The 12,929-nt window shown below is 37.2% G+C and overlaps 3 protein-coding genes across 3 annotated transcripts; 2 read left to right on the forward strand and 1 right to left on the reverse strand.

Moving 5' to 3' along the window:
* The first annotated feature begins 458 nt into the window (after window positions 1-458).
* Window positions 459-4,715, forward strand: LOC117636402 (DUF21 domain-containing protein At2g14520). Its single transcript, XM_034370880.1, has 11 exons — window positions 459-875; window positions 1,574-1,650; window positions 1,737-1,820; window positions 2,141-2,254; window positions 2,351-2,437; window positions 2,658-2,797; window positions 2,896-2,983; window positions 3,426-3,499; window positions 3,616-3,740; window positions 3,889-4,166; window positions 4,277-4,715. The coding sequence occupies exons 1-11, from the start codon at window positions 698-700 to the stop codon at window positions 4,319-4,321; spliced, it is 1,290 nt and encodes a 429-aa protein (XP_034226771.1). The 5' UTR covers window positions 459-697; the 3' UTR covers window positions 4,322-4,715.
* A 472-nt stretch (window positions 4,716-5,187) lies between these two features.
* Window positions 5,188-7,869, reverse strand: LOC117636403 (transcription initiation factor TFIID subunit 3). Its single transcript, XM_034370882.1, has 5 exons — window positions 7,722-7,869; window positions 7,101-7,155; window positions 6,768-6,958; window positions 6,036-6,309; window positions 5,188-5,913 (listed from the first exon to the last, which is right to left on the reverse strand). The coding sequence occupies exons 3-5, from the start codon at window positions 6,934-6,936 to the stop codon at window positions 5,616-5,618; spliced, it is 741 nt and encodes a 246-aa protein (XP_034226773.1). The 5' UTR covers window positions 6,937-6,958; window positions 7,101-7,155; window positions 7,722-7,869; the 3' UTR covers window positions 5,188-5,615.
* Window positions 7,870-7,908: 39 nt separating this feature from the next.
* On the forward strand, window positions 7,909-12,437 carry LOC117636404 (LL-diaminopimelate aminotransferase, chloroplastic). Its single transcript, XM_034370883.1, has 10 exons — window positions 7,909-8,146; window positions 8,246-8,322; window positions 8,421-8,488; window positions 8,820-8,936; window positions 9,873-9,935; window positions 10,163-10,267; window positions 10,391-10,441; window positions 10,734-11,054; window positions 11,389-11,595; window positions 11,704-12,437. The coding sequence occupies exons 1-10, from the start codon at window positions 8,061-8,063 to the stop codon at window positions 11,995-11,997; spliced, it is 1,389 nt and encodes a 462-aa protein (XP_034226774.1). The 5' UTR covers window positions 7,909-8,060; the 3' UTR covers window positions 11,998-12,437.
* Window positions 12,438-12,929: the final 492 nt, after the last annotated feature.

The raw sequence follows: 12,929 nt of genomic DNA on the forward strand, positions 1-12,929 counted from the left end.
ATGAGTATTTTTTTTGTTTGATTTTTTTTTTCTGCCAATATATTTGTTTTTTAATACAAATACATTTAGAGGACCTTTGATATAACGATTTTTCCTTTTTTTGTTATGAAGAAGTGTAAATAGGATAAGAAGGCTCGAACATTGATCTCGGATGCAAGAGTAAAATACTTTCAACCATCTACAAGCCACCACCATACATAACCATTTTTTAATTATTTTTCTTGTTCAAACTCTTTCTAATTAGTTTTTTGTTTAGTTTTCTGTTATGAGTTTAAGAAATATAGCCATGAAAGAAAAATAACAGATATGAAGATTAAAACTAAAAACTATTTGAAAACTGTTTTTTGTTTTTCTTTTGTAGACCATTATTACAACGCAAAAATTGATATAATTTTTATAAAAAAAAAATGTAAAAGAGTGGAAAAGGTGATGCTAAACGCTACACAGATATAAATTCTCAGTTCCCACCATTCTCTGGAATTCTCTCTCTCTCTCTCTCTCTCTCTCTCTTCTCTCAATTGCTGAGTCAGTGTTTGGTTGGGGAGAAGCTCGAACAATCAGCGGCAATGGACGCGTGTCTCTGAGAGGGAGCTAGATTGAAGCTTTGTCTGTAAATTTGGAAACTTTGGAGGAGGAGAGAGAGTTGCTTAATCGATTGATTGGGAGCTGAGGCTGAAGAAAAGCTTGCTTTTTTCTAATGGCGGTGGAATACGAGTGTTGCAGTAGCGGGTTCTTCATTCACATAGCGCTGATCGTGCTGTTGGTGCTGTTCGCTGGGCTAATGTCTGGCCTCACCTTGGGGCTCATGTCCATGAGCCTCGTCGATCTCGAGGTCCTCGCCAAGTCCGGCACCCCCAAGGATCGCAAATACGCCGGTACAATTTTGCCTTTCTTTCTTGTGTCCTCTGGTTTTGTTTGGAACTTTATGCTCTGTTTGGCTGCTCGGAAAATGTGAGAAAATGAGGAAAGAAAAAAGTGTGGGCCCCAATATAATGTTAAATTCCACCGTTAATTTTTATTAGAATGATCAGGTTAATGTTTTTATTTGGAAATTAAATTTTTGCTTGATTATAGGAGCTGTTAAATGAATGCTTGGATTGACCAGCTTAAGAAAATTATTGAGTTTGTTGAAGTAATTTGTCCAACTATGGTGTGTTTGTATTGGTGGGAATATAGTTTATGGCTCTATTTTCTTATTTGGTGAAAATTAATGTTTTATTTGTTGAAATATAATCCAACCTTCTTCATTTGCATAAAAAGTAGAATTATGAATGGAGAAAAGGCACGCGATTGGTATTAAAGAATGAAGAGTGATTTTGCAAAATTGATGTTGCAACATCTTCCCAGAGGATTAATACCTGTGCTTCTTGTTTGTTATGCATTTTAATTTTTTAGATGTTTGGCTTTTCATGACTCTGTAAATTACCTGGCATTAAGAGGGAAGAACTTGTGCAAGGGACTTTAGCTTTGTAATGATGGATTATGGTTGTACTAGTTTATTATGATATTGCTTTGTAAATTTCTTTTGACTAATCATTGCATCTGTTTTTATGCATTCTGTTATTTATTACAGCGAAGATATTGCCTGTTGTAAAAAATCAGCATCTGCTGCTCTGCACCCTACTAATTTGCAATGCTGCTGCAATGGAGGTACATGTTATTGATGCTTATTGGAAAAAAATTCTAGTGTTATATACAAAATAACGACAATATTGAAATGGCCACTGCTCTTTCAGACACTTCCTATTTTCCTTGATGGTCTGGTGACAGCTTGGGGTGCGATCCTAATTTCGGTGACACTGATTCTTCTGTTTGGTGAGGTTAGTGATATATCTTACATTTTGTTTGCATTGAAGCACGGACAATTCAGGATAGATAGTTGGACTTTTTAAATCTGTGTGAATGTTTTTAATTATATTTTTGAACTAAGTAGCTCTTTGAGGATGGCAACATTGAGTGGATGGATCCAGAGCCTTGCATTTTTGTCCATCAGTTTGTCAGGAAAAAATGACTTGGAAAAAATGAAGTAACTTTTAGTGTGGCTATTTTGATATACCCTGTCGCATGTATTCTTCAAGCCAGTAATGTTGTCAAGCACGATGTGTGTGTGTCACTAACTTCTATTCACCTATGGGAGCAGATTATACCACAATCTGTTTGTTCCCGATATGGTTTGGCGATAGGTGCAACAGTCGCTCCAGTTGTGCGCGTTCTTGTCTGGATCTGCATTCCTGTTGCATATCCAATTAGCAAGGTATGATATATTGATTTAGCACTTGCCTTTTTCTTTTCAATTTCTTATGCCACTACTATTTTCTCTGACTATTTATATGTTCTATGTGGTTTCCAGCTATTGGACTTTCTGCTGGGCCATGGACATGTAGCTCTATTTCGCAGAGCTGAGTTGAAAACACTTGTAGATATGCATGGTAATGAGGTGCGTTTGACAGCTCTCATATAGTTTCATTGTCAACTATCAAGTCGAACTTTTCTCTATGTCAAACTCTTGTCTTTTCCAATCTCATCTGCTTTTTTTTTTTTTTTTTTTTTTGGCCGGGAATCTATCATTCTCAAATTCTTTCTTCTGGACCTTTCTTCTCACTTTTGCTTACAGTACATACCATCTATCCTAAAACCATATGACTGTCTTGTTCTAGGCTGGAAAAGGTGGAGAGTTGACACATGATGAGACAACAATTATTGCCGGAGCACTTGAGCTCTCCGAGAAAACAGCTAGTGATGCCATGACTCCTATAGCCGAAACTTTTGCAATTGATATCAATGCCAAGCTTGACAGGTTTATTATGCTTTCAGCATTAGAACAAAATAGTCACCTTCTGTTGACTCTATATCTAATGTTTCAATTTGCAACCCTAACTTATGCTAATCACACAGGAATTTGATGAACCTAATATTGGAGAAAGGACATAGTAGAGTTCCTGTTTATTATGAGGAGCCTACAAACATAATTGGACTCGTCCTGGTAAACTCTTTAGCTATTTTTCAGTGCAATTCAAAATAATTCTTTATGAAATTAATTTTCTATGTAACCACAGGATCTGGCATGTTGCCAGATTACTGCTATCTTAACGTGGCCTTTTTAAAATATAACTCCCAAGTTCCCAACCTACAGGTGTTAAAACCAATGTAAATCAGAATTAACTCTGCTTAAATATGTCTCTGTCAACATTGGATCTGAAAAATATTTGCGCATAGACAAGTATGCCATAAACTTAAACAGGTTCCTAAAATAATTGGAGTCCACAATCATGTTGGACTAATTGGAGCATAAATTTCGAGCATGATGATCATGCTAATGTATTTTGTTTTCCAATTTCATTCCGTCTGATTTGTCTTCATATTAGTTGGTTGCTTTATTTTTCTTGGCGACATACTTTTCTCAACTATTTTCATTCAAATCTTAGGTAAAAAATTTGTTGACGGTTAATCCAGAAGAGGAAGTGCCTGTAAAGAGTGTCACTGTACGCAGGATTCCAAGGTATTTTGCGTTGGTTAAAGGGATATTACGTTTTGTTATAGGTTTAATTACAGTACAAATTTAGGATGCCTTACATCATCTTAATCATAACCTGATGACTCCTATTTGTTTGATAGGGTTCCAGAAACGTTGCCGTTATATGACATATTGAATGAGTTTCAGAAAGGTCACAGCCACATGGCTATTGTTGTAAGACGATGCAATAAGAATGTGGATCAGACCAACGGTGATCCTGCTGACAGTAAGCACCAACTTCCTAGTGTATAATGCCTTGAAAAAATTTTCCCAAAATTTCCCCGTCTGCCTGCCCCTTCAAACTCTATGAGGGGACTTTTTGTTTTTATTTTTGTGATAGACATAGTAGCTGTTCTTTATGTCTCTCTCAATAGATCCAGTGAAGGAAGTGAAAGTCGACATTGATGGTGAAAAGCCTCTTCAAGAGAAGATTTTGAAGAGCAAAAGATCACTGCAGAAGTGGAAGAGCTTTCCCAACACAAACAGTGCAAATAATTCATATAGGACCGGTTCCAGAAGCAAGAAATGGACAAAGGAGATATATTCAGACATCCTGCAGATTGATGGCGGTGAGCCACTCCCTAAGCTCCCTGAAGAGGAAGAGGCTGTTGGCATTATAACAATGGAAGATGTTATCGAAGAACTGTTACAGGTACTCGCTTGTTTTTTCATTTTCAAGCCGTATTTCTGTTCTCTTTCCCTTCTGTCCACCATTTCTTCTAGGAGGCCTCGTATCCTGATATCAAATATTTGTTAATGTAGGAGGAGATTTTCGATGAGACTGATCATCAGTTTGACGACTCATAACACCGGTCTATTCTAGGAAGCAAAGTGTCTTCATCTTGCCGTACATATGATCACAGAAAATTAGTGAAACTTGTTTCAGTCATTTCTTTTTTGTCTTGTAGTGTTAAAGTAGGTTTGTAGTACTGTACGGAAACTGTATTGAAAATTCATGCAGTTGAGAAGTGATTAGATGTGTGTAATTTGTTGTACTCATTAGTAGCTGTGTATGTTGGAGATGAATGTCAAATTTTTCTCCAGGCTAAGTTGTGAAAAAAAGAGAAAGGTTAAGCATATGGTCTTTGAGTGCGTCGCACTGTTTTCTGTTGTATAATTCTACTTTTAACAGTCCCGCTCTTCTCATCCCGCGGACCAGAAGAGCGGGACTGACTTTTAAACAAAACAAATTGAAAATGTTTTCTCCTTTTTTCCTCTCTCCCCTCAGTTCTTTTCATGTTTTTCCCATGGTGATTAGGTCACGTCACGGTCGACCAAGATTAGATTAGCCAGTATGCTTAACTTTTTTCTTTCTTTCTTTTTTTAATACTGTTTACTCATTTTCCTGAATAATCTAAATAAAAATTTTGAAAATTAAGGATGGTAAAGTAATTTACTCCTCTCTTCATATTGTAATCTTCATCAGAACACGACCTTGTATTGTTTACAATGAATAGTTAAAAAAAATTAACCACAACAGGGCCCCCAGTTTTTGGGGCTGGCAGACATGAGAAACCGAAGCAGCCTCGATAGTCGGCAGTCAACAACATAGAAGTTATCACTTGGATGTTGATTTCACAACTGTTAAACCTGGAAATCAAACTCATGATGTGCAAAAGCTTTTCTTATTTGGCAGTTGTAGAACAGAATTTCAATAAAAATCGGATGAAAAATAGAGCATCAAAGAGGCAGCTAAATGAATATAATTTCCAGCTTGAGGACCAAAAAGAGAATCTGATTCTGTCATAGAATAAAATTACAGTTCTGCTTTTGTTTTCATGCACTTCTCAGCAACAGTGGTTGTGCATCAACTCCATACAGGCCTGAAAGATTCTTCCTTCAGCTTGGTTAGACTATCCTAGTCAAACTAGGGTTTAGGAAGAAAATAACACATTTCATTGTGTTCCAGATTTTGCTTTCAAGTTCAATTGTTTTCCAGATCTTGCCTGGAACTGTAAGCAACATAAAGATTCACCTCTGCAAAAACTAGGATGACCCTTCAGAGTAACATATGACCCTTTTGAAGAATGAAAAGCGTTCGCTAACACCCTACAGGATAAGATCTTTTTTAAATCAGCAGCAAGGCAATGCAAAACACCACTCAAGTAAGGTATTTACTTCTCTCTTCCTTCCTCTTCTTCTTCTTCTCTTTCGATTTATCCTTGGATTTGTGCTTCTTCGAGCTAGCAGCCTTAACTTTTTTTGATTTCTTCCTGTCATAGTCAAGCTCCTCTTTGGAAGAATCATATAACTTCCGTGAAGGCTTCTCTGGTCCATACACACGGCGTTCTTGTACACTGGGGCTCACTAGCAGCTCGTCCCTGGAGTCTGAACCACGTGGAAGATATGGACCCGCTTCATCCATCCTTGATCCAACAGCACCTCTGCCACGCTTGACCCTGCCATAGCAAGAAATTCAGGAATCATGTCAATCAGTCGTACATTCTACCTCACATGAGGGAGAGAGGGAAGACGAGTGAGGGAGAGAGAGATGGGGAAAGAGAAGGGGAGAGAGAGATGCCTTGAATGTAAAAATTCTTCAAGTTCTTCATCTCTTAGACCATTTTCTTCCCTTGAATGGCAGCTCTCATATTCCCTTTTCCTTGATGAGCAAGAAGGACTAGCATTGTCATCTGTGACATCATGCCCCTTACTGCTGCTTCTCGAACAGTTACTGTCTCTTCGACTCCTGTCATTTCTGCTCTCATCCTTCATCTTTCCTTTAAGCCTATTGTCCAATTCTATCTCTTTCTGCCGGAGTCGCCACATTTCATTCACTTCCACAGCTCGATTTGCTGAAGAAAACAGAAATAAAATCAAAACTTCAGCTGAATGACACAACATTCACCAAACAAATAAAATATGGGCGTGTATGGCAATTTTGATTATGCTTTAATGCAAAAGCAACAGAACCTCATATATGCTAATCAAAACATAATGGGCTCATCATATATTTCTAGTTAAAAAACTGCGTATAAATTAATTTTCATTTTATGCAACCTAAGAAAGGCAACAGTGTGTGATCCAAACTGGTAACCTTTTTAAGGCACTAGTATGATGTGCCTAAAGATTGAATATGAACATCAGTTCATCAGCAAAACGGCCAGATGACATATTACAGTGACTGCCTTTTCTTAAAAGAAACTCTTGAACTCATTAGGATGATTTTTATCCAACAAGGAATTATTGAGGTGATGTCACAGAGAGAACAATGCAAGTACTAGATTATTAATACACCAGTATGGTAACTGACCTTGTTGCACGCCAAGAACAGTAGCGCTGAGGAACCGTGAATTTGGCCGAAACCGTGTTTGAGGTTGTCGAAGATAAGCATGCACACCTTCCTTCTCAGCTTGGCGCCGCAATTCAGCAGCTTCTTTCATAAGAATCGCAGCTATTCTGTTTTCCGTCTCAAGATCCATCCTATCCCTCTTATGCAATTTCCTAGGGAAAAAAAAACAAAGAAAAGAATCCCAATCAAATAGTGCATCAATGAAAGAAATAAGTTTGGAATCACAATGAACTTTCTAAATAGTGCATCTATAATGTAAAGTTGTAAACTGAAGACATAGCTGAAGGAAATTACCGTGTAGAAACTGTACTTTATTGGCTTCTCAAACTTCCTTTTGCAAGTCCTCAATCTGAAACAAAACGTCTTCCATTTAATGCAGGGAACATTATAATACTTATGTTGATTTGAGCTAAAAAAAATATGCAGAACGATGCAAACAAATTCCCAGGGACAAATGCATGACATAAATGATCATCCAAACATATCTCCGCAGAAAACAAACCAAACCGTCATCAGAATTCAAATTGAATCATACACAAACCAATCAAAATTACAAAACTTCATAACAAACCAACCAAAATTACAGAGAATCAAGACGACCCAATATCAGAAATTGAAAATTTTAAAAACAAAAAGATGAAACATAAAGAGACCAATCTGAATCACAAGATTTCATCAAATTAAACAGAAAAGCAAGTTAAAAATAGGTGCTTTTGAAAGACATACACGAGAAAATTTTGGTCCCAGTGGTGATAATGAGAAATCAAACTCAATCGGAATCCCAAACTCAAATATATGTTAACGAAAACCCTAGAATCTCATTCGTATTCTTTCCAATAATTTAACCTCAACAGAAAAACATCCAAAACATCGAAAATTATAATTGAAAAAAATTACTTGGTGGCGGTGGCTTACCCGGTGGCGGCGTTCCTTCCGCCGTTAACAGCGTCTTTGTTTGCTTCTCCTGGCGGTGATGAGAGAGAGTCGGACGGAGGGGTAGAGAGAGAGAGAGAGAGAGAGAGAGGAGAAATGAGTCTTTTTCCCCTAACGCAAAACATAACCCACGGTTTCCACGTCAACCCAACTTAAAACGAAAATTAATGTTTGTTCAGACCAAAATACCCTTTTACGCACCCAAACGAAAAAGGCTTTTGCCCTCACACGCAGCTCAAAGAGTCTCTGATTTTTTAGCGCCGTCGAGCTCCCTCGTATCCAAGTTGAAGCTCATTTCTTTCGTTTCTTCAAAACCCAAAAATGTCTTCTTCTTCTATGTTACAGGCTTCAATCTCTTCGTCTTCATCTGCTTTCTTCGCCAACACCAAAATCAACTTCAACAGCAGGTATTAGTTAATCTCCCACTCTCTTCTCTTTTTTCCTTTCTATTTTTCAGCCGACAAACACCATGGACTCTCGCAGCTGACATTATCACTGTTTTGCAGAGCTCAGAATGTCTCTCTTCCAGCAAAACCCGTGGGCGTCTGTACATGCGTCGCCACTCCACAAGCAGAGAAGACAGGTCTCTGTGCTTATTTATTTATTTATTTATTTTCTGAATTTATTGATTAATCTTTTATTTTGTTCTAATTATTGTGTGTATATTTTTTCAATGTGAAGCGTTCAAGACCCAGGTGTCTCGCAATGTCAATATAGCCAAACTTCAAGCTGGGTATCTCTTTCCAGAGGTTTGTGATGTCTTTCACTTGATGTTTTTGGGCTTAATGTTAAGTTGCTCAGTTTGGTCTCTCAAAGGTGGCATACCCTTTTGATTTACTTCTTCAACTATTCTCATGTCGAGCTATCTATCTACATCTCTAATATAATCCCAGATAAAAAGTTGGTTTATAAATAAGTAAGAAAGATTACTCTTTGAATTTTACTCTAGGCTAAATGTTAAAGCTTTGGGGTTTGCTTTGTGTGGTATATGTATTTTTTTATTTACTGCTGTACTGTATTCATGTATCAATTTCTGTTTTTGGGTTGATTTGTGATTTTACTTTTCAATATATTATACAGATTGCTAGAAGAAGGGCTGCACACTTGCAAAAGTACCCTGATGCACAAGTGATTAGCCTTGGGATTGGTGACACTACTGAGCCCATTCCCGAAGTTATAACCTCTGCAATGGCAAAGGTACGTCTTTGCCTTCCTCTTTAATCGATTCTGTTACTACCCAACAGGAATGGACCTTTTTTGTCACGTTTATTATTGTGGTATCCCAGCCACGATTGGTTCAAATGAAAAAGGCAGTTTTTTTCTTTTGTTGATTGTATGTATAAGCACACTTGTTTGTAATGTGTAAAATTATTCATATGCAAATCAAGGAGTGAAGCGAACCAAATATAACCAACTTGCTACTTTCAATTACCACAACAGGACCACCACATATGAAAGTATCCTCCTTAAATGGTTGGTGATGTTGCTTTGTTTCTGTTTCCCATCTGTTCCTATTTTTATGTAAAACTTGCCTGTTTACTGGTGTTTCTTTGAGGGCAATTGACATCAACCTACCCGGCCTGAATGTCAATGTGAAAGTAGTATAATCAATAAGCATGGGCTGCCTTTACTTGAGACCCTTTTTCTTGTTAAATTCTTGACCTCTTGTTATTTTATGATTAATTTATTTTTGGTTCTGCTAGCCAACTAAGCCAAGTTCATCGTCAGATGTAAACTTAAATTATGAGTTTGTTTTTGGTTGAGTTGGAATTGTTGAGACAGTCAAGTAGCCAACCCGTTTTTCAGGGCAAACCGAGAAAATTAATCTAGTGATTGGAAATTATTTTCAGACCACATCCAGTGGATTATCTTGTAAAAATATGTTATCCTTTAAAATATATAGGTTCTTTATCCAACCCAAAAATAAAATTTTATTTTATTTTTTAAATTTAAATTTATTGAGAAGCAAAAGTACTTATTTTTGTGGTAAATAATCCATGCATTTTGAGCATCACGCATTCTAACCCACGCATTATATGTATATTACCTTATCAAAAGAGAATGTGTAGTATATAATTGTTCGTCAATTGTCATGTCTTTCTAATCCATCTTTAAGTTGTTTCCAATTTTCAGAGATCACATGCGTTGTCTACCCTAGAGGGTTACAGTGGTTACGGAGCTGAACAAGGTGAAAAGGTAAGGGGGTCAGCTATTTTCAGGGACGTAGTTGATGAGCTTTAAGTTATTCTATGCAATGCAAATATATCCTCCCACTTTCTACCATCTTTTTTCTTGTTCAAAATCAAGTGCAAGTTCTTGATTTGTACTCTTCAATTTTCACCAGTTTCTTTGAGGTTTTAGATGACTAAGATGAAATATTTTTAGTGCTAATGAAGAGTAAAACATATTGTTAATCTGTTCAGCCACTGAGAGCTGCAATTGCTTCGACCTTTTATGACAACCTTGACATAGAGGAAGATGACATCTTTGTTTCTGATGGTGCAAAATGTGACATATCCCGCCTTCAGGTTTTTAATTTATTATTATTTTTTTATCAATTGTGATTTTTTGCGTTTCGTGTTAATTGACACAATTGATTCATAACTATAACTGTACTTATATTGGGTTTGCCTGTTTTTACTTTGTGGCAGGTTGTTTTTGGGTCTAATGTTACAATGGCAGTTCAAGATCCATCTTATCCGGTAATCTTTGTTTTTATTATGTAGTTGCCTTTTTATGTCATGTCTCATTTCTCTCACAATAATTGTTACCTTTGACAGGATTTTGTTGTTGTTGCTATATTAGGTAGGGTTTTTTGCTATAAAAAGGAATGTTTAGAAATGCACAGGGTTACATTCTGATTGAAGATTTTTGGAAAAATAAAATAAAGCAACAAAGATTGGGGAAAAAAAAGGACCTATCTTGTTGAGTTAATGGTGGTGTGCCATCTTTTCAAATGTAGACTCAAGTGTAAAGCTATCTTCTTATCCGCAGGCTTATGTAGATTCAAGTGTTATTATGGGCCAAACTGGAGAGTATCAGAAAGCTGTGGAAAAGTTCGGAAATATTGAGTACATGAGGTGTACTCCTGAGAATGGATTTTTCCCCGATTTACGCACTGTTGCTCGAACAGATATCATATTTTTCTGCTCACCAAACAACCCTACTGGTTCTGCTGCAACGAGGGAGCAGCTGACACAACTGGTGCAGTTTGCAAAAGATAATGGGTCAATCATAGTCTATGATTCTGCATATGCCATGTATATGTCAGATGACAATCCACGCTCAATCTTTGAAATCCCTGGAGCCAAAGAGGTAAGTCCGCAATCTATAACTTTAACTTGTATCTTGGCAAGGCTCTTGATTCTTTGTTTTCTTGAAACCTTTATCTTTACCTGCTGGCCGTCTCTATTAAAGGTTTGTTAGAGAATAATTCTATTCACACAGTTTGGGTTCTCAAAGTTCATCTACACTATAAAAACCCTTCAGATTTGGCCCAGATTGGCTGGCACAAGCGTATATGCATTGTAAATTTTTAATTTTCCTTGGGTTGCCATTTCACCTTTCATGAGAACCCTGTTGCACTCTTATCGCTGTGAATATACAAGAGCTAACATTTATGTTCTATGTTTCTGTATGGACATTGCAGGTTGCAATTGAGACATCATCATTCAGTAAGTATGCTGGATTCACCGGAGTTCGTTTGGGGTGGACTGTTGTCCCAAAGCAGTTGCTCTTTTCAGATGGATTTCCTGTTGCCAAGGACTTCAACCGCATCGTTTGTACTTGCTTTAATGGTGCATCAAATATTTCCCAAGCTGGTGGTCTTGCTTGCCTTTCACCAGAAGGTCTTAAGGTCCGTTCTAATGTCTCTTGATTGATTGCTGAATTTTCAAGCTAACACCCCACCTGCATGTGTTGTTACAAGCTTTGATTACATTTATTTGATTTCATCTCATTGTAGGCAATGCATGAGGTGATCGGCTTCTACAAAGAAAATACTAATATAATAGTGGAGACATTTGAGTCTCTAGGCTTTAAGGTTTATGGAGGGAAGAATGCACCATATGTGTGGGTCCACTTCCCTGGCCGAAGCTCATGGGATGTATTCAGTGAGATTCTTGAGAAGACTCATGTGGTTACCACACCTGGGAGTGGTTTTGGACCTGGTGGTGAAGGTTTCGTCAGGGTTAGCGCCTTTGGTCACAGGAGTAATGTATTAGAAGCCTGTAAAAGATTCAAGCAATTGTACAAGTGAGCCAGAGTATCAGACTTGTAGATTAGTATCTGCAGTCTCGTATCTGAACCAAAGAGATCAACATTTGCCTCCACTTCCTATGTTTGTCAGTTGTGCGCTAGTTTCAGCAAGTTCCTTGTCATATTGGTTTGTGGATTCTATTTTTAGAAATGCAAATCATTTTGGCTGTCGCAGAAAATGATTGAATTTTTAGATGCTACACTTGGCTGCTGTAAAGTTTCTATTAAGATTAGAAGCTTGATTTCTAGTTGTTACGTTGCCTAAAAGTTATCTAAATAAAGTTGCAGTAATTCGTAGCCTGTAAATCCGTCGAGATCATGCAGTCCAAGACGGCACCTTTTTTTTTAGGGTACTCCAAGATGGTACTTTTGGGCCTCGATTTCAGAGCTGTAGAAGGCTAGAACCTAGAAGCTGATATAAAAGTTTCTGGTTTTGTTTCCTTTCTCTTGGCAGCCAAGTTGGCATTTCAGCATGTTCATCTCATCAGTTTTGCTTCATTTAAATGTTGCCCCTATTAACTTCATCAGGAAAAAGAATGGAAAGTATTTTAAACTTAATTTGAAAACAATTTCTCGATGCTATTTGTAGTGGAAACACTCAATTATATTTATAGCAAAAGGTCTCAATCCTATTAGTAGTGTAAACACTCCCTTACCTAGAATCTTTAAAAATCCTAATTAAACACCATAAGAAAAAAACATACATTATTCAACAGATATATTTTTTCTTTGGTGAACCAAAGTGTGCTACCACTCCGAGCTAGGACTATTTACGGTAAAGCTCTCCTAAAAGGGTGTTTTTCACATGCTGGATTTTGAACTTCGTTCGCCCAACTGCAGGAACTAGCGAGTATCCACTACACCAAACCCCTTTGGTATTCAACAGATACTTTTTATATTGCACTCAACACAATTCAAATTATTCATAATAAA

This window comes from Prunus dulcis, chromosome 8, assembly GCF_902201215.1.
Source record: "Prunus dulcis chromosome 8, ALMONDv2, whole genome shotgun sequence".
In the NCBI taxonomy this organism is placed as follows: domain Eukaryota; kingdom Viridiplantae; phylum Streptophyta; class Magnoliopsida; order Rosales; family Rosaceae; genus Prunus; species Prunus dulcis.